We start from the raw sequence: 18,890 nt of genomic DNA on the forward strand, positions 1-18,890 counted from the left end.
TCAAAAAGTTGATGAATTATTTTAATTATTATGGGTTAACATCCTAAAATGTTGTCTCACTGGAAATCTAGAATGACTACCCATGATGCAATTTAATCCTTTCATTCATGTTCGACCGGTGGCAACTGAATACATTTTGAGGAAGACGCGCATATCGTACGATGTGCTGCAGTGCTGCAGCTCCAGTGTGTTTCAAGGGTCTGTCAGTCCGGTACATTTAAACATGGTGAGATATGCATTCCCTGGTAAACTCCCAGCGTACCTCCAGATCGCCAGTCGTTGACGTGAATCCAAAAGCAGCGCTTCTCGGAGAAATGCGGTAACCAAAGAGTTACTAAACCCAGAAACTACCTTTTAAAACTGAAAATCAAAAAGCATTTAATAGCATTGTTGATTAATTCATAATTTCCAACTGTTGATATTTTAGAATTTGAATTATACATTTTGAGATACAGGTGGTGCAGTGGTTCGCACTGTGGCCTCACAGCGAGAAGGTTTCGGGTTCGAGTCCCGGCTCAGGCTCTGGATCTTTCTGTGTGGAGTCTCCATGTTCTCCCTGTTCCTGTGTGGGTTCTCTCCGGTGCTCCAGCTTCCTCCCACAGTCCAAAGACATCAAGAGGAGACAAGGTTAATCCAGACTCTAAATTGGCAACCCCTCTAGGGTGAACCCCGCCTCTCACCCGTAGCCTCTGGGGTAGGCTCCACCCCCCTGCGACCCTTAACAGGAACAAGCGGAAGACAATGCATGGATGGAAGGATGGATATTGAGATACAAATAAGCAGGGGACTGGCGACCTGTGCAGGGTGAACCCCACCTCTCGCCCGTAGTGGCTGGGGTAGGCTCCACCCCCCTGCGACCCTTAACAGGAATGAGCGGAAGACAAGGGATGGATGGATGGATGGATGGATGGATAAGCAGGGGTGACTGCTCTCTACTGGTTCAAAACAAGCAGTTGCATTTGAATATTGTGATTGGTTGATTTGGTGACAGGTGACATAATGAACCACTGATTCTACCTCCCTCTCTCTCTTCTAATAATGGCGAGATCACGTCATTGAATTCCTCACACATGCACGCACCCCTCCGTGTCCTGCATGTCTCCTCAGTCCCTCCCCTCCCCTCTCGCCGCACCTCCCACTCTTAAGCATTTTTCAAAATTTGGCTGTGATGGCTGCGTTTGTGGCACAAGGGGTGGAGCATCAGCAGCAACACCCGATGACTGGAATCTGCTGTTTACAGCATCCCCAGCCTCGCCATCTCTAACAGTGCCAGCAACATCAGACTCAGCAGCCTGAGACACAGACATACATGACCCATATTCCCATAACGAACTGAGCCAGAGAGGACCTGAATGTGTCCAGTCTCTCAGCTGACAAGCAGGCTGAGAAGATGAATGAATCCACAGACAGACAAGGTTTCATTGCTAGTCAGTACACTAGAAGACCCAGTTTCTCATGTGAGCCAGCACTGTGCCCCTGTGTGTCACCCCCTCCCATGTGAACATGTCAGCAGTAGCCACCCAACCACATACATTGCCCAGGATGTGGTTGCCTCAACCAGGGCTCTGTTTTTGTAAACTGTCCTGAAACCAGAACCAATGAATCAGTTGTTGTACAGCGTCCATGACGGTCTCTGCTGCTCCCATGGGTGTTAACCAAGGTTGTGTCAAGCATCCATCCATTTTCTATACCGCTTATCTGTAAAGGGTCACTGGGGGGGCTGGGGCCTATCCCAGCTGCTTTCGGGCGAGAGGCGGGGTTCACCCTAGACGGGTTGCCAATTTAGAGTCTGGATTAACCTGGTCCCCTCTTGATGTCTTTGGACTGTGGGAGGAAGCTGGAGTACCAGAGAGAACCCACGCAGGCACAGGGAGAACATGCAGACTCGCACAGAAAGATCCTGTGCTCCAGCCGGGACTCGAACCCAGAACCTTCTTGCTGTGAGGTGACAGCGCTACCCACCGCACCACCCTGCCGCCTCTGTACATACCACCGTTTGAGAATCATGGCCATGAAGTGTAGAACTGGAGCTTTTAGAGACGTAGTTTTTAGCTCTTTTTTTTTTTTCATGGATTCAAGATACCCAGTGGTGAGGAAGTGATAAATTATCATTTTTGGGGGAGGTTTCACTCTAAGAATACTCCTGGCGCATGAAATTCCCTTCAAACACCAACACAGAGCTGTTAAAAATATCAAAACAAGTACAAACTGCAGAAAAACTGCATGATGCCATTGTAACATCACCAGCTGTTTAGTAGAGGATGAACAGACAAATATGAAGGACAGCAGACCTGTGTGTGTAAAAGCAATGAAGCGCCCTTATGATTAGGCTTTGTTTTATGCTCTAAAATATCATAGAGAAGGGGGGGGGGGAGATCATGGAAACAGCGGACCAGTAATTCTCAACCATGTAAGATGTGGAGATAAAATACAGCCTCATTAAAGCGGAAACTTTGTAAGTGTTCCCGTGGCAACAGTCCAATATGACACCGCAGGCTCACGTCACATCTATTTTAATCTAGGCTCAGAGAGGCAGCTCTACATTGTTGAAAAACATGTATTTCCATATTTCCTATTAGAGCTCTTTTGTTGCCGTATAATATGTTGATTGAAGTCTGCTCAGCCCCTGATCCCTGACGCCATTGTTAAATGACCGACCGCAGAGGGTTTTCTACACGCTAAAATGTACATACTCCACATGTTCCATCACAGACCAGTTTCATGTCCTTTAGTTCTTCTACCTCTTAATCTTATGAATATTTCTTTTCATTGTAGGTGAAAAGAATGATGGACTTTTTCTTTTTTTTTTAGTGGTAGGAATGAGCCCCGTACATGCAAGGCACTTCATACGCATGAGGGTTTATACTGTACTGCAGGGGAATTTCCTAGTATTTCAATGCAATGTTTACCTCGTTCTTTTTATTTCTAGTGATGTCTGACTAAAACGGCAGGAAATCAGTTTTACCATCTATCGTGTCATATGTTGACACAGGCCTGACATTTTGCTAAGTTTTTTTAAAATAAGGTTATGTATCTGGTAATTCTTTGCTGGTCTTTAACAGAGCGTTGTGCAGTGCTTCCACGATAAAGATCGATGGGTTCATTCTCCGTATGAACTTGTCGATGGTTGACACAAGGTTTAACCTGATAATGATGACATCATCCATACAGGGCTAATAATAAACAAACAAATAATATTTACAGGCTTATGTCAGGTGTTTGGTATCAGCCGATGTACAAGTGGTATCTCTACTCATCATGACCTTAAAATGCTGCATTAATATTTATGCATATCTCATCATGAGTACTTAAACATTTGAAGCTTTCAGGATATTACAAAATAACATATATATATATATATATATATATATATGAATAATAATATTCCGTTAGAATATTTGTTGATGCAGGAGTCATATTTTACACTGTAGTATTACAACTTGTACCATGTTTATCCATCTGCCCTCCTCCACCAACATATTTCTGATGTCTTTGGTGAATCATGAACCCAGTTCATGAAAAATAAATGAAATACCCACAACTTCTCCGGAGCTCATCTGCCAAAAAAGAAACAGCACAAACACACAAACGTACATTTCATTTAAGTTTAAATTTACTATCTTCACTACCAACAATAAGTATTCTGCTACACGTTACAGCTCATTAGTAACAGACATGCATTAAATAAAAATATAAAAGATAATTATTCAAGTTGGGCTACCACAAACTGATTATTATTGCACAATTCTGTACATGGCATGGTGTAAAATTTGGCAAACCAGGTGTGTACGGAGCCAGTACTGAATGTTCTGCCACTGCAAATTCCCCATGTGATGCGTGTGATCAGAAACGGCCTTGTGTTGTTAAGACTGCGTGATGGGACACAGGCAAACAGATCAAAAAGGTTTAAAAAAAACAAAAGGCAGATTATCAGAACTTAGAAAAATAATCCTCTCAAAAGATTGAGGCTACAGCAAGCTAAAGCATCACCTAAACAAAGCCCCTGAAGTACTGTATACGACTAAGATATTCACTCACAACATTCACAGGTAATTGTACTACTAGCAGCTTCTCTCATCCTTTTACCTTTACTATAATAATTGTGTTTTCGCTCTTGTAAATCAAGTACTAATGAGAATACACGTGAATATTGCTTTGATTCACACAAATCCGACATTATCATGCATCCCTCAGTAAACCTCAATAATAAGAGTTTAATTCAATGTATTGAATGTTGACTCACAAAAAAGGACCAGCGTGTAGGGGTTAGTGACATCTAGTGGTGACATGGCAGACTGCAACAAATTAGTCCCGCTACCTACGATGATCTTCAGGGTTTACCTCTGCAATGTGAGTCATCACCTCGGAAAACTCGGCAACGCCCGTGAATGATGATCCTGTTATTGTTAAGAAACGGTGCGACGAAGCAATATTTTAAACCAGTGTTACTGTTTTAGACGGTCCATTTAAGGCTACCGTAGAAACATGGCGGTGCCACATGGAAAAGCACCCGCTCCCTACCTAGCTCTGAAGGGCTCACAGCAAGCTAACAGAAAAAAACCTTTCTAACTGTTCTTAATGTTGTGCAGTTTTAAAGGGAGCTCTGCAGTGAGCGCTGAGGTTTTTTTTTTACAAAGACCAACTAACTAACGAGTTCTGAACAATGGAGGAGAGCTTGAAGCAAACGATTGGACCCATCAAAACTTTTCCTCGCCCCAAAAAGTCTCAGCGGTCCACAAAAATTGTCTTCTCTCCTCGTGTTTAGTCTTTTTTCCATCCACAGGAAGGACAGGGGAAAGTAGTCTACTCTACCTTGTGCACATTTTTCTTTCACTGCTATTCCATATCATAGCAACACAATCGTCTCAGCTGAACAAACCTTTTGCCTCCAAGGTGCTTTCAAACGCTTGGTGCTTTCAGAAAAGCAGCTAATGGAAAAAATATGCGATGGTAGACACGAGGCCTTAGGGTGCTTTCACAGTTTCCTTGTTAAGTTTAGCTGAATGGAACCCAGAATGCTTGGTCCTGCTGGTTGAACACATCAATCACTCTCGAGCGTTCAAAAAACACCTGGAGTGAGACCTGCTGAAGAGGCCGCCTCAGCCTGGCCGGTACAAACAAACTGGTACCATGAGAACAATATCTGATCTGAACTGACAAGTGAACTCAACATGCTTGAGCTAAACAACTCCTGTGTGTGACCGAGTTAGTGTTGCATTGCTGGATGTGGTAGGAACACAAGCTAGCATGTCACTGTATATAGCAGAAAAAAGAAATCCGCACAGAACCTCCTTCTCGTGTTCAACCCAGACACGTCTGAATCATAAACCCAGTGCATGTTGGCAGATGATTTGTCATGACGCATTTTGGTTTGCTCCGTGTGTACACAAACTGAACCAAGCTTCCACACTCGACTGATTTGAATCACAGAGAAAAACACTTTCAGCTTCAGGTGCTATTTCACCTTTACCAACAGATCCCCTTAAATCCTACACACAGGTCCTTTAATGTCTAATTTTCATACAGTGGGGCTGTGACCGTGCAGCGGAGCAGTAAAGGCCAGTATGACGTACTGACTGCTGGTATGCAGAAAACTAACAGAAACGCTCTGAGTCTGAGAAGCTGATTGTAGGTTTCCCCCTCAGTGGAGAATATTAAATACCAGACATCAATTCAGAGATGCCACTGCTAATGGGGGCATCACTAATGAGGCTTTTGACACGGCTCGTGTCACAAATCTCTTTGGCAGAGCCTACAGCTCGGGACTGTGATTTCAACGCTGGGCTGTGTGTAAACTACAGAAGACTATCCACCTGCTGCTTAGCTAGTAAAATAAGTCAGGTATAATTTTGGCAACTTGCCCTGTAAAAGTCTACAGACATGTTTCAAAAGAAACGTACTGGGAGCATATTTACAGTGTGCATCAGTAACAGTAGTAGAGCTGAGAACGCAGCCCTCTGAAGGTGTCGTCATCTTGCCCGCTGGCCTGTTCTCCTTCAAATAGCATGGAGTCTGGGAGCACCACACCCTCTAGTGGATCCGGTTGGCAGAACTCAACTATGAATTCTTCCTCAGAGTCCAGCAGCAGTCTCAGCCACGCTCGCATGTCCAGTTGGCCTGCGGTGCCGCCGTACTCCTGCGGTAGAACAGACCGAGGGATGTTCCGGTGCAGAGAGCGCAGGTCTGAGCCGTGCAGGATGTACTGGAGAAGGGAAAAGGGACTTTAGTAGTGTCACCGTCATTATCCTGAGGGGCAACCATGCCATTTTTAAACCTTGGCCCCATTTCCCTATGTTTTGTGGTCTAATAGGATCACATTTTTTGACATCTGTTCAATATTAAGCAAGAATGCTAAGATGCTAAAGTGCTTGAGTTTGACTAAGATGGCTGTGAGATAGGACTGGCGAGCTGTCCAGGGTGGGCCCTGCCTCTCGCTCGTAGCTGCTGGGATAGGCTCCTGCCCGCCCCCCCCCCCCCCCCCCCCCGCAACCCTTAATAGGAATAAACGGAAGAAAATAGTTGGATGGATGGATGGATGGATGGTTGTGAGATAGAACTTTGCACATACTGTCTTGAGTGAAACGTTTCTGACGTTAACCATGACTTCCTGTGTAACCTGATGTCAGGTCACCCAGTAACTTGTACCACAACCTCTCCTCCATCTGCAGTATCCCTCCTGTCAAAATGGTCGTTTCTAACACAAAGGCCTGCGCAGTCTCTTATGAATTCAAATCTTATTCTGATTTTTTTTAGCCAACTTGAACGGTGTAGTTTGTTTACCTTCTTAAATCCATGTTTGTTTGTACAGCCCTTAATTTAGAGGAAAGGGCTACGTGGATGTGTAGTTACAGCACAAAAACACCTTGAAATATTGCAGTACAGTGCAAAATCTACACTGCCACATCTAGGAGGACTCCAAATCTTCACATCCTTCTTTCATAGCACTTGAATTGATCGAGGATCCACATTAGCTGGTGCAATTGTAATCTGCCAGTCTTCCTAGGGTCCACAAATACAAAAAGATGTTAGACAAATGCCTGTCATTGTAGGGAAAATCGAACACTGTCTGTGACACTGTCAGTGGCAGAAGGAGCACTTTTTCCCTTCATAAGTCACTTTGCATTTGCGCTCAGTAGTAAAATCCCTGAGACCACAAAACATGAGGAACATCGGAAAATATTGGATTATATTTTAATGACCACAAAGCAGCCTCCATTGTGAAAACATAACTTGTGCTTCTGGTGGTTTGAGTTCATGCCTTTGAAAATAAATTCTTGGTCTTCCCTGCTCACAGATGAGAATTATTTTGGAGCACTGGCTGAAGATAAAAGGGAGGCACAAGATTCAAAGTAGTCTTTTGTTTAAAACAAATGAGTCACTCAGAATGATTCAAGGATAATAGTTACCCTTTCCGCCATCTTCTCCTTCAGAAAAGGCTTAATTATAGCAAAGATGCCTTTGAAAATCCGAGGCTCGTTAATGATGTTAACAGCCTTGATTCTGATTGGGAAACCGTCCTGAGAACGAGAAGAGAAAAAGTTTTCCGTTTTCAGTCACAGAAGCTGTTAGCTGTCGAAAATTTGTCATGTGATTTGCGAACTTAAGTAAATATTATTATACGCTGCTGTCACGGCAACACTCCGCAGGCAGCGCTCGAGTGCTAGATGTCTCCTTTGAAGTGTCACATTTGTTCAGTTTTAGAATGCATGTACTTCATAAGAGCTCCAACAAGATGATATATTTCTAAAAACAAGAGAAGATTCCATACCTGAAGGATGCTGACGACTTTTTTGGCGAGGAATGGACCTGGGTTGGACGCTTGTGACATGCCCACTCCAGTGTAGTCAGCTAAGATAACGATACCGTTCACCTGTGTTTCCTCCGGCTGGATCAGCTTCTCCAGAGTCAGGTAAATGGCCCTCACGTTGTCGACGAACGGATAATCATTCGGTTTCCACTTTCCTGGAAATGGAAACACAACATTGTGACATCAGTGAAACACGTGCGGCAACAACGATCAGGAAATGGCTGTTTGTCATAGAGCTTTTAAGTCTCACTGGATATGTGAGGTGGAAATAGCACACACTCACACAAAGGATGAATAACTGGAATCTAAATAACATCAGACACCAACCCGGCCGGAGACAGAGGATGTATCTTCCATTTGGATCTGGCTGAGGGAGAACTGTGAGAAACCCCAAGTCCAGGACATGTTTCACCGTGGACGGCTTCAGGTCCTGGAACACCTCGGGCCAAGCCTTGCGTCCTGCGTGGTAGTTGAGGAGGAGCTGCAGGGCTCGGTCATAATCAAACTTCCTGGCCCGCAGGAAGCGCAGGAGGAAGGCGTCGTCCAGCCTCGTCCTGAGATTGGGCTGTTCCTGAGGAGCCCGGTGAAAAGAGAGACACGTAAAATCATAGCATCAGTAGAAGAAGAAGAAGCCAGACTAATCATTCATTCATGATTTGTTCAGAGTGAAAAGCTCCAAATGATTGACACACACACAGGTGATATCAGTGTGTGCTTTGAAAGGTCGTTTTCTAAATTTCTCTTATCTCACGAGACAACTTTGAATTGTGGGGACTTTTAGAGAGTGCAGACCTCCGCCAGGGCCGGTGAAATGAAAAGCTGTTCTGGCTCGGTCCAAATTGCAACCCTTCACCAAGGTTTGTGAAGGCCTGCAAGTTTCTGCCAAAACCCGCTGACAGTTACACACAAAGCAGCAGAACTTCCTGCTGAAGTCATTTAAGTTTAAGCATACAAACTGTGACATATCTTCAACAGCTGCACCACAAAAACCACCGTGTAAAGTTACAACTCTTTCAACGACTTCAACTTTCATGAAGTCACAAAAACGTATATTCATATCTATGACATTTTTATAAGCTTTTTAGATTTTTTTCACAAGCTTTTTACAAGGAACAAATAGCAGGGGACGCCTGGTAGAATTAGAGAGACGCGAATACACTGCTCTGAATTTGGTTTTCAGTGAGAATTAAAGATAGAAGACGGAATCTAGTCATTTAAAAAGCTTTTAGGATCTGTGCCATCTTTAGACCAGAGTTAAAGGCGTCATGTACATCTTTTAATCATTACTTTGTACACTAAATCAACCTGCTTATCTTCTTTTAGTCACACATCAATTTTTTATTTAGTTTAAGTATTCTAGTCTGTATTTGGAGAATGTAGTATGAAAAAGGAAAGAGAAAGTAAGAGGAGAGCAGATATATGCAGCCAAATTCCTGAAACACCTTCCTGATATTGAAGCAAGGGTGTTGCATGTATGTGGGTTGCATGTTAAATGTCATCTAAACTCAAACAGCTGAACTTTCTTCAGTCAACGGCGTGTGTCAGCAAGTAGATATTCAGGGATTTTCAGATTCAAAAAGATCTTATAATTAATAATAAGGTCTTGTACTCTGTTTTAAGACTTCCTGGCATCTAACCAGTAGAGTAAGAGAATGTGGCAAAGAAGCGCAACCTTCAGTATCATGTCTCTGAGAGCCTGGACATCCCGGAGACGCCACTCTGGTTTCTCCTGGAGTTCCTCCCGAGCTTTGGCCACCAGCTCAGGGGTCAGAGTGCAGGTGTAGATGGGTGGAGGGGGTCCAGGGAACCAGCTCTGTCCTGCAGCTGCTGACGGGTTCACTGGAGGAGACCTGAGATCGATGGACTCATGCTGATCAGCCATGGAATGACTGGATGGAGCTGTTGGGAGGGCAACACACAGGAGACATCTAAGAGGCTGGAACCATACTAAAACAGCGGCATGTCACTGTCGGAATACAACAGACCATACAGGAAATAAAATACCCTCAGAGAAAACTAAGTTTCTGCAAAAACACATTGTGCGTCTGTATTGCTAACCGATCAAATGACTCATAAATCATGACCCTGAAAAGAACTAATGCGACAAATCTAAATTCACAAAAAATGACAGAATACCAACCCGGAAATGCGTTTAGCGTTAACATTCTAGGACATCCGTGCAGGAGTTTTATGAGCGCCCATTGGAAAATTATACATTGGCGTCAAAAAAACAGCAGCATCAACCTCAAACACAGTGTCAAAAACCATAACCGACCTGTCAGGGAAAATCCTTTAATAATTTCCGGGTAAGGAAAAACGGCGCTTCTCATTCGCCGACCTATGTCACGTGACGCCTTAAAGACGCTCTGGAACTGTAATTTTGACGATCGCGATGCCTTCAGGGCTCCTCGGAAATTCTTAAATTATAATTGCAACTGAACTTTTTTTTGTCTCCTGATTTGATAATAAATTCTTAGCGAACCTCAGAAGTTTACATGTAGAGATGTGGCCAAAAATAAGTTTGCCAACAAGTTTTTCAATCATTTGTTAATTTTCCTCTTTTAATTGTTAATCTAAGTATGAAGTTCTATGTAACTTGTTTTTAAGTGTTATGTAGATTAAGTTATCATTTGTTCATTTATATTTATTTCGTTTTCTCTCCTTCCTACCTTTTAATAATACATTTTAAAAGAAGAGAAAAGAAAAGAAAGAAAGCCAGACAGAGGGAAAGAAAGAAGAAAAGAAAGAAAGTATGTAAGTTCACAATCCGGTGCCCATATCAACAGTTTTTTCAATAAATAAATAAACATAATAAATATGTTTAAAAATTAATAATATATATAATAGATAACAAATATATCAACAATTATATAATAAATAATAAGTACATATTTATTAACATCGGTTCATGTTTTGGTTGTTGAAAATTACGAAATGTATCCTGAACAGGCACTTTTTGGTTAAAGTGCTAAATATTAGCGGTTCGTGTTGCCATCACCTCCGTCTCTTTTCGCTGCCATATTAGTTTATTTTCAATGCATTTTGATGTGCAGGGGATTTTTTAAAATATATATATATATATATATATATATATATATATATATATATATATATTTGTGTCAATATACCAATGATTTTTGCATCGCACTGTATTGTTTTTTTCCACAAATCTCGCGGAACGGTAACTAGTTGCACCTGGATGCAGCAGATGGCAGCATTACAGTACTCAGCTGTGTCACGTAAGACGTCAGGACCTGTCAGGTATGTTTCTGGCTCAAATAATGCCTATATAATTGTGTGTTTTGCTCAGTTTTTGGATTGGCCTTGGCCTGTCACCGTCACGTCTGAGTTCATTCATTTTCTTATTGTATAATTTGTTCACGTCCAGACTCTTCGAACTGGCTTCAGTTTGTTAAGTGTTAAATGTGAAAACACTGAAGTTGCTGCCCCTCCCCTCCCACCCCATCCCAACTCTGTTTCTCTCTCTCCCTGTCTTAAATCAGTGCTATCTATAGCTGTTTATCAGTCTTGCAGTGGACTATGAGTGATGAATCAGCACTGCCACGTTGGAGCCATTTCATATTTTCCATTAGAGACTTTCCAACACGTCTGTTTGTAAGAGAATGAGCCACCTTCTTCAGCCCACTGACAGCTCATCTCTTATAACCATAAAGTGTTGAGAAGTGAGTGTAAAAAATTAGAATCATATATATATATATATATATATATATATATATATATATATATATATATATATATATATATATATATAAAAAATACAGAAAATGCCATGTAAAAATAAACCTTGATTTATTCTTCCATCTTCACATTGTAAGGCGAAACAATGCCTGTATTTTAAGGCAGTACAAGTTACAAGGCAGTTTTTTTCCACCAGACAAAGTACTAAAGAAAAAACATAATATAATACACTTTTTAAAACGCATCGTCTTATTGGGAAACCTCCTCAATGTGTCCGCCTATGACTTTTACAAAGTGGCACCAGTTTTCTTGGTTTAAAATTTGACATAACCATTGTAAATACGTAATTATAGGATATAAAGCAAACCACAGATATTTTAGCTGTCACACCTAATAGTCAAATGAAAACCAAATTCGATGAATTCATATAAAGGATTTTCTTTAGCTTTGATACCATTTTATTTTTCTTGGAAACAGGTGCGTGGCTGTCTGAGAGTTGCCTTTTTTTTGTAAAGATGAACATAAAATTAAATAAAAACTGTGCAACACTAAATACACTGTAAGGCCTGTTGTAACATTCATAAAATACATGACATCACCGTGTCTAACACGAGCCTGACTGCACACACCGAGGCCACGCTAAAGGCAGTGATGTTACCCAATAATAAAAACTATATATACAATAATCTTACAGAACAACAGTCTGGATAGTTTAATGCTTTTTTTTTCTGGCTTTGAACTCTTTGCACCAAGCTTTGACTGAGCTGAACTATTGAAGCACGCGCGAACGACCAAGATCCCAGAAAACATGCTGGTCGTTACATTCTAGATGTTTATTGTTTCAGTCCACAGCTTCAGTGCTGATTATGTATAAGACCCTGGTTCGACACGATAAAAAAGAAAAACTGAAGAAATAAGAACTCGAAGGGTTGTTAGATGGCCTCTTGCTTTGTAATGGTGGGCTGAGGGATGGAGGCCGGCTGCTTGGGCACGGTGGCTATGACCCCCGGAGCCATTTTATAATGTTCGGAGCTGGAGGCTGTAGGAGGAGATGGTATCGGAGTTTCAGGAGTGGCTGAAACACAAAGGAACTGTTAGAGAGGGTGGATATTTACCGTTCTACATACAGCATCTTGGGCACGACACAATAAAGAACAAGCACTTTTGTGAAATATCTCAGAGTATTAAACATGTTAAGAAAGAATAACAGAAGTTCTCTTTGACAAAATAAGCCAGATTAGTTGCCATGAAGAATTTAAAGGATTATTCTGCCGAGCCTGTTTGGCCCTCCAGCTACCTGACCAGGCTGCACATGGAGCTGGGTGGGAAATATTTGCCTTTGTTAATTAAAATGTAATTCTCAACACCCTGATCAGACTGCAGGGCAAAAGAGCATGAATGTATGCTGGATGGCTTGTTTAGGTTAGCTGCACATTTACATTTTCAACTACCTACAGATTTGACTGTTATGGATTGGTGTCGGCATGTTGCTGGTCACAATGACGTTGCTGCTGAGGTGCTCTTGAACCAGGTGAGGGTGAAGAGAGTGAGGTGCATGTGGAGCTTCATTGGCAGAACCTGTAAGATGAGACACGCAGTATTAATACAGCATATCACAGGATTTACCCCTGTGCTTTTTTAATAGAAAGCCAGGAAATTTTGGAAGAGTTATGGAAATTTGCTAACAAATACCTTCACCTCTGTGGTTCAGTTAAGAGCAACTGAGGAAAGGTTCTTTTGGTAATATATTTATATATTTTTTTAAATTTTGACTTCTGTGTATTTTTCATGTGAAAACAGAGTCCGACAAAGACTTCGTGATCATGAAAATGTTCCTCAAATGTGTATGAACCCTGATTCTTAAGGCAAATAGGCTCTTATGACGTGTATTAAACATAGAGCGGTCTAGAGGTCATGTTCAAGGTCATGATCTGAGTGCGCTCACCTCCAAGAAGCATTTCCTGGAGCAGGTTGTCAATCTTAGCCATCCCAAAAAGCTTGACAAACTGGATTTGTTCAATCATCTGCCAGGTGATGCTCTGCAGAGTCGGCAGAAGCAGGAGCAGCTCCCCGAAGCGACCTCGGGAGTCGTACTGCCTGTCGTTGATGTAGTCTTCCAGGCTGACCTGGACCTGGTACCGCATCCTCTTGATCTTTCCAGGGTCACTCAGACCTTTAGCATCTAAGGGTAAATAAAAGTCAGCGTTTTTACCAAGAACATTGTTAGCTACTACGTGTAGGTGGATATCCAAATAAATTCTGCGGCCAAAATGAACACAGCAACTTTTTGGGGGGGAAATACACTCCTGAGATCCAGACATTAGGTAGTTCACCTTCTCTCCTGTGTGCTGTATCAGGGGCCTGAGATCCACAGTGATCAGCTGACTGCTAGTTAGCTTAGCACAATGAATAGTAATGGACGGGCAGGTTAGCAGATACTCTGTCCCGTCTGCTCAGTTTTGAAGACCTGCCAGTCCTCGTTTGTGTGTTCTGGTTCAGGATCTTGATTTGTTGACACCGAGCAGTTATTTTTCTAGTCATGGACAAATGTTTTATTTTGTTGGTAAAGCAAATTTATGATGGACTTTTAAGGTTCTAGTTATGTATCTCATTCTAAAATTAAAAATATTTTTAAATTTTAAATGGGCGGCATGGTGGTGCAGTGGTTTGCACTGTCACCTCACAGCAAGAAGGTTCGGGGTTCAAGCCCCGGGTCTTTCTGTGTGGAGTCTCCATGTTCTCCCTGTTCTCCCTGTTCTCCCGGTTCTCTCTGGTACTCCAGCTTCCTCCACAGTCCAAAGACATCAAGAGGGGACCAGGTTAATCCAGACTCTAAACTGACGTAGGCGTGGCTGTGAGAGCCAATGGTTGTCTGTCTCTATGTGTTGGCCCTGCCATGGACTGGTGACCCGTCCAGGGTGAACCCCGCCTCTCACATGAAGGCTGGGATAGGCTCCAGCCCCCCCCCCCCACACACACACACACACACATACACGCACACCCTTATCAGGATAAGTGGTAGAAAATGGATGGATGGATAGATGTAATGTCAAATGCAGCTATGATACATAACCCTACAGACTTAATAATGCAGCCACAATCCGACCACTTTGGAGACAAAGGTACTGGATGACATTTAATGAAGCTATGCTAACCTGCCCATCCACTACCATTCAGTGTGCTCAGCTAGCTAGCAATCTGGTGGTCTCACTGGGTCTCAACTGGCTAATCCTGCACAGAGGAGAGAAGGGTTTCTGTCGTCTTGTCTTTCTCTGGGGAGGAGGGCAAACAAATATGTTTCCCTCAAAACATTGGCCAACAGTAGTACCTGGGTCAAAGAAAACTATGGCTTTCAAGCAGGCATATTCATTGTCATCTATCTGAAGCTCCTGGAAGGGAAGCACCAGCTCATCCAGGATTCTCACGGCAACCCTCCCCACCTCTAGCTCAGGGCAGTTCCTGGAGATGATGTGGTCATTTCCTGTAGGAGAATGTTTGGAGCAGATGTAAAAGAGTGAATTTCTTCCTAGATGATGAGACTAATTAGCAGGATTGAAAGGAAAAAAAGACTGCAGCTGCAGGATTATTTTGAGAGTGAAATGAGTCAGATTTACCTAATAAGAGGATATCTTTGTATAGCATGGACCGTTTTGCAGCACCAAGCAGGAGGTGTTCTCCAGCATGCGCTCGCAGTAACGCCACCTGAAATCCAATGAATTCATGTTACAATTAGCCACAGTATTTACTTCATCTCTCAGGGCTCGGTGTGGAAAACTTAAGTGTAAAAGAGAGAAGTGGAAGACACACGCTCGCTCACGAATACAACATCAGCAAATCAGTTACCATGACCTGGTGATCACACTGTTAATGATTCAGCACCGTTTTCGAGGAGGGATATAACTTTAAAACCAGCTCATCATATTCCAACTCAGGATTAAAATATATTAACCCCTCAGGTTGAAGAGTTTAAGCTTTTCTGTAATGAAGAAACCCTTTTCTCATTATAAATTTTAATCATTTAGCTTCCTTTCTTCTGCTGCACTTCTGCTTTGAGGACATGTTGAGCGTGTCTTCTCTCTCTCCCGGGCTGCAGCAGTGGTATGGTTTTAGATGGATGTTGTCACAGCGGAGGACTGGTTGATGAGTGACCAGAGTGTCTATACAACTATGTACACTACGTCTGCGGTCGGGTCTTACCTGGTCATCCAGGGGCAGGTCGCAGAAGGCTGGGATGTACTTGGCCCACTCCACTAAGACCAGCAGCTGCTGCTTCATCGACTCACACACGTCTGTGATGGTGGCGACCTTTTTAGTTCGTATGTCGCCGTTCAGAATAGGAGCAGGGGAGGTGATCTAAGGAGAAGGTGAAGTCAGTCCATGCCTTATTGTGTGTGCATCACTTGGTCAGTGTCACGTATAACAGCTCCATCTTAGAAATAGTCAGGGTTCATTTTCACTGTAAAATCTGGAAGATCCTTTATCACACATGAGCATATAAACTTGATTGGTTTGAAGGTCACACCTACAACCACTGCTTTCCCTCGTAAACTCAAGCTGTGGATCTTTTTGTAAACTAGTTTCCTTCTTAGTCAGCCCAGTGAGATCATTGTTCCTTTTCTTTTCCTGTATAGAAATGAACTCGAAGAAATGAATCGCACTAATGTTGATGGTTAGGTTAGTCAGCCTGACCTGTCTTGACAGTACGTCTGCCTGGATGAGTGCGTTGATGGATGGTAAACTGCTGTCTTCATAGCTGGACCTCCTGGTGCTGATTCTGTCTCTTTCGTTCTGCACAGCTAAAAACATGCAGAATTTTGTCCATCATTTATCATCGGTTTAATGAGACTGATGCTGACACAGACATTTGATGGCACATAAAACACAAAATGTACTCGTTTTGCAACCCACTTCTGATAGTTTTGTACGGATGGTGGTGAAATTTGGTTGAAAGAACCAGTGATAAACTTTGGAAGATCCATTTTTTAGATCCTGAATCCTGAGGGCTGTTCTCAACCTCTGGAAGGATATATTAGTGTTTTTTTGTTTTTTTTTCTGGAAATAAGGAACAAATTTTGATTAAAAACAAAAATTCCACGTGGAATAGCGAAAGGAGGAATGTTTCAGCCTGTGGGAATCCTCTGATTGTAATCTGGATTGGTGATCAGGAGATGTTTGGTGGTTGGGAAGAACATGTGAAAGGATTTTGATGCTGCTATATTCTGCACTACATTCTGAGTCCGTGTAGCCTCACCGGTGGAGGTATGCACTCTTGACATATCTTTATCACTTCATTGACAGTTATGAACAGCAATTCAGTGCCCTTTGGTCCAGTTTCAGTCATTACACCTGAAACGTTTTATCTGTAACAATGCACACGTCAAAATCTCTTCCCATATTTACATAGAATCGTTTAAGGTTTCTGTGGTGCGCATCAGCCAAGACCTATACACACACTGGTGTGACAACTTTGTAGATATTCCAATAAAATCTGACCCACTTTTCAAAACCCAGGAAAACAGTTAAAAACGACTAATTTCCTCTAATTCACGGGGACTCAAAGACAGACGACGGAGTCATTTAAAAGACAAATATGGCCTCCAAGGCTGTCATGTTTATCAGTATATGGCTATTATTGCTTAGAAATGTTTGCTCAGCATAAGGTGGTCAGAGACTTGAGCGTTGCTCGAGTGATCATTAACAAAGCACAACTATTGCAACACACTGAGTTGAGCCGTGTCATTTCGCCGGCACCAGTGATTCTTCCATTCTGCTGCTTCTCCAGACGAGACGTCGTCAACCCTCATACCTTCTTTCTTCATGCCGGCTCGGAAGCATTTCTTCAGTCTGCAGTATCTGCATTGATTTCTCTTGTCTTTGTCCACGATGCATTGTCTGTTGAACCTGAAAGTTGAAATACGTTTATTTGTGCTGTCATGTATTCATAAAAAGATGAGTGAGAGAAGGAATTTTTTTGCCCAGAGGCGCCTTGGCAGCAGGCGAGCATCACATCTCACCTGCACGAGTACATGTGGTTTTTGCGAACGCTGCGTCTGAAGAAGCCTTTGCAGCCGTCGCAGCTGGAGGCCCCGTAGTGTTTGCCAGTGGCTCTGTCACCGCATATGGCGCACAGGCTGCCTGCCGCCAGGTGGCCGCTGGCACTCATGTTGGCACTCTCAGCTGGTGAGGAGTCTGACACCATAGAGAGAGAGAGAGAGAGAGAGAGAGAGAGGGAGAGAGAGAGAGAGAGAGATCTCATTTTTATTAATTGCTTTTCTGGTTTAATTTAAGAAGGTGTGAATGATCAGTGATCAGCTCCATTGATGGCTGATTAAGACCCTGTGAGGCTCTGTTGAGTTGCTCAAACAGAGTCAACACGACTGATGAGGGCTTGATTACCTCTGAAAAAAAGCAATCACGGGAGAAAGGTTGCTTTCTGCTCACAGTCGGTCAATCAATCAGAGTGTATCACCACTAACTCACAGGCTCGTGACAACAACGTATATTTTATTTAATGAGCATAAGTGTGAAGTAAAACATATAGAAACTCTTTCCAACTTTGGCTTCTAGTGGGAACTTTACAATCAGGATCGCGGCCAGAAGTCATGGGAGACTGAAAATCTAAATAAGTCAGTGTCATCTGAAGCGGCCATTCGTCTGTGGGAACAGACCATTGGTAACAGGAGAAGTCCGATCATGACACCCAAAGTACTGCTTCATCAGAGGATGAATATCAAACTCCATCCGACACACTTCACAAGCTCAAACAGGTAAATGTATGAATGTGAGAATGTGTCCCTGGCGCACCCACAGTGGATAAAAGAAGACCCCCACACATGGACAATCCCTCTGAGGGCAGCCACAGATGGACAAATGACCACTTTATATCATTCACGCACCCTCTGTCCTCTGCTGTCCAAAGCTTTAAACCATTAAAAGTCTCAAAGTTCAGCACCAGAGTTGTTTAAATGTGACTCACCTGTGCCCATAGCGAGCACATGCATGTTCTCGAACTCCAGCGTGGTGTAGGCTGGGTCCAGAGCCTCGCTGTAGTCGGCCATGTCCATGTCTGCCAGCGCTCACTTTGGACAAACAAAATCTCAACTACCTGACAGTGTGGCAGGAAGACTTGTCCAAGAAGCTAATGTGTGCCCCCCCCCTCCACCCCCCCCTCCACTACACACACACACACACACACACACACACCCTCTCCCTCCTCCTCCCTCTCACACCCCCACATATCCAAGCAACCCCCTTCCTCCCTCTTCCTCCCTCTTTTTGAACCTAGCTCCACCCAAGGTAGCAGCAGTTGATGGGGACCTTCTGATGTCAGAGAGGAGGCCAGTCGTCCCTCGTGCTTCTCTCTGGTTTATGGTTAACTAGCCTC

At 43.0% G+C, this 18,890-nt stretch overlaps 2 protein-coding genes across 2 annotated transcripts; both read right to left on the reverse strand.

The window, feature by feature from the left end:
* Window positions 1-3,591: 3,591 nt before the first annotated feature.
* ttpal (tocopherol (alpha) transfer protein-like) lies at window positions 3,592-10,089 on the reverse strand. The gene is made up of 6 exons (XM_086213235.1): window positions 9,948-10,089; window positions 9,480-9,706; window positions 8,135-8,378; window positions 7,769-7,962; window positions 7,407-7,517; window positions 3,592-6,202 (listed from the first exon to the last, which is right to left on the reverse strand). Exons 1-6 carry the CDS (start codon window positions 9,970-9,972, stop codon window positions 5,924-5,926), a joined length of 1,080 nt encoding a protein of 359 aa, XP_086069361.1. The 5' UTR covers window positions 9,973-10,089; the 3' UTR covers window positions 3,592-5,923.
* A 1,527-nt stretch (window positions 10,090-11,616) lies between these two features.
* Window positions 11,617-18,629, reverse strand: hnf4a (hepatocyte nuclear factor 4, alpha). The gene is made up of 10 exons (XM_086213236.1): window positions 18,483-18,629; window positions 17,521-17,695; window positions 17,313-17,407; window positions 16,196-16,302; window positions 15,704-15,859; window positions 15,121-15,208; window positions 14,835-14,987; window positions 13,452-13,688; window positions 12,962-13,084; window positions 11,617-12,581 (listed from the first exon to the last, which is right to left on the reverse strand). Exons 1-10 carry the CDS (start codon window positions 18,568-18,570, stop codon window positions 12,439-12,441), a joined length of 1,365 nt encoding a protein of 454 aa, XP_086069362.1. The 5' UTR covers window positions 18,571-18,629; the 3' UTR covers window positions 11,617-12,438.
* Window positions 18,630-18,890: the final 261 nt, after the last annotated feature.

This window comes from Aulostomus chinensis, chromosome 9, assembly GCF_037954235.1.
Source record: "Aulostomus chinensis isolate RoL2024-O1b breed Wild chromosome 9, RoL_Achi_v1.0, whole genome shotgun sequence".
NCBI classification, from domain to species: Eukaryota; Metazoa; Chordata; class Actinopteri; order Syngnathiformes; family Aulostomidae; genus Aulostomus; species Aulostomus chinensis.

Coding starts and splice junctions, on each gene's coding strand:
- ttpal (XM_086213235.1), bottom strand. CDS start 9,972: ATGTTAACGCTAAACGCATTTCCGG. Junction 9,707..9,947: donor AACGCTAAACGCATTTCCGG/GTTGGTATTCTG, acceptor CCCTCCCAACAG/CTCCATCCAGTCATTCCATG. Junction 6,203..7,406: donor AGGAGAAGATGGCGGAAAGG/GTAACTATTATC, acceptor TCCCTTCTCCAG/TACATCCTGCACGGCTCAGA.
- hnf4a (XM_086213236.1), bottom strand. CDS start 18,570: ATGGACATGGCCGACTACAGCGAGGCTCTGGACCCAGCCTACACCACG. Junction 17,696..18,482: donor TGTGCTCGCTATGGGCACAG/GTGAGTCACATT, acceptor CTATGGTGTCAG/ACTCCTCACCAGCTGAGAGT. Junction 15,860..16,195: donor CAGACGTACTGTCAAGACAG/GTCAGGCTGACT, acceptor CCTTCTCCTTAG/ATCACCTCCCCTGCTCCTAT.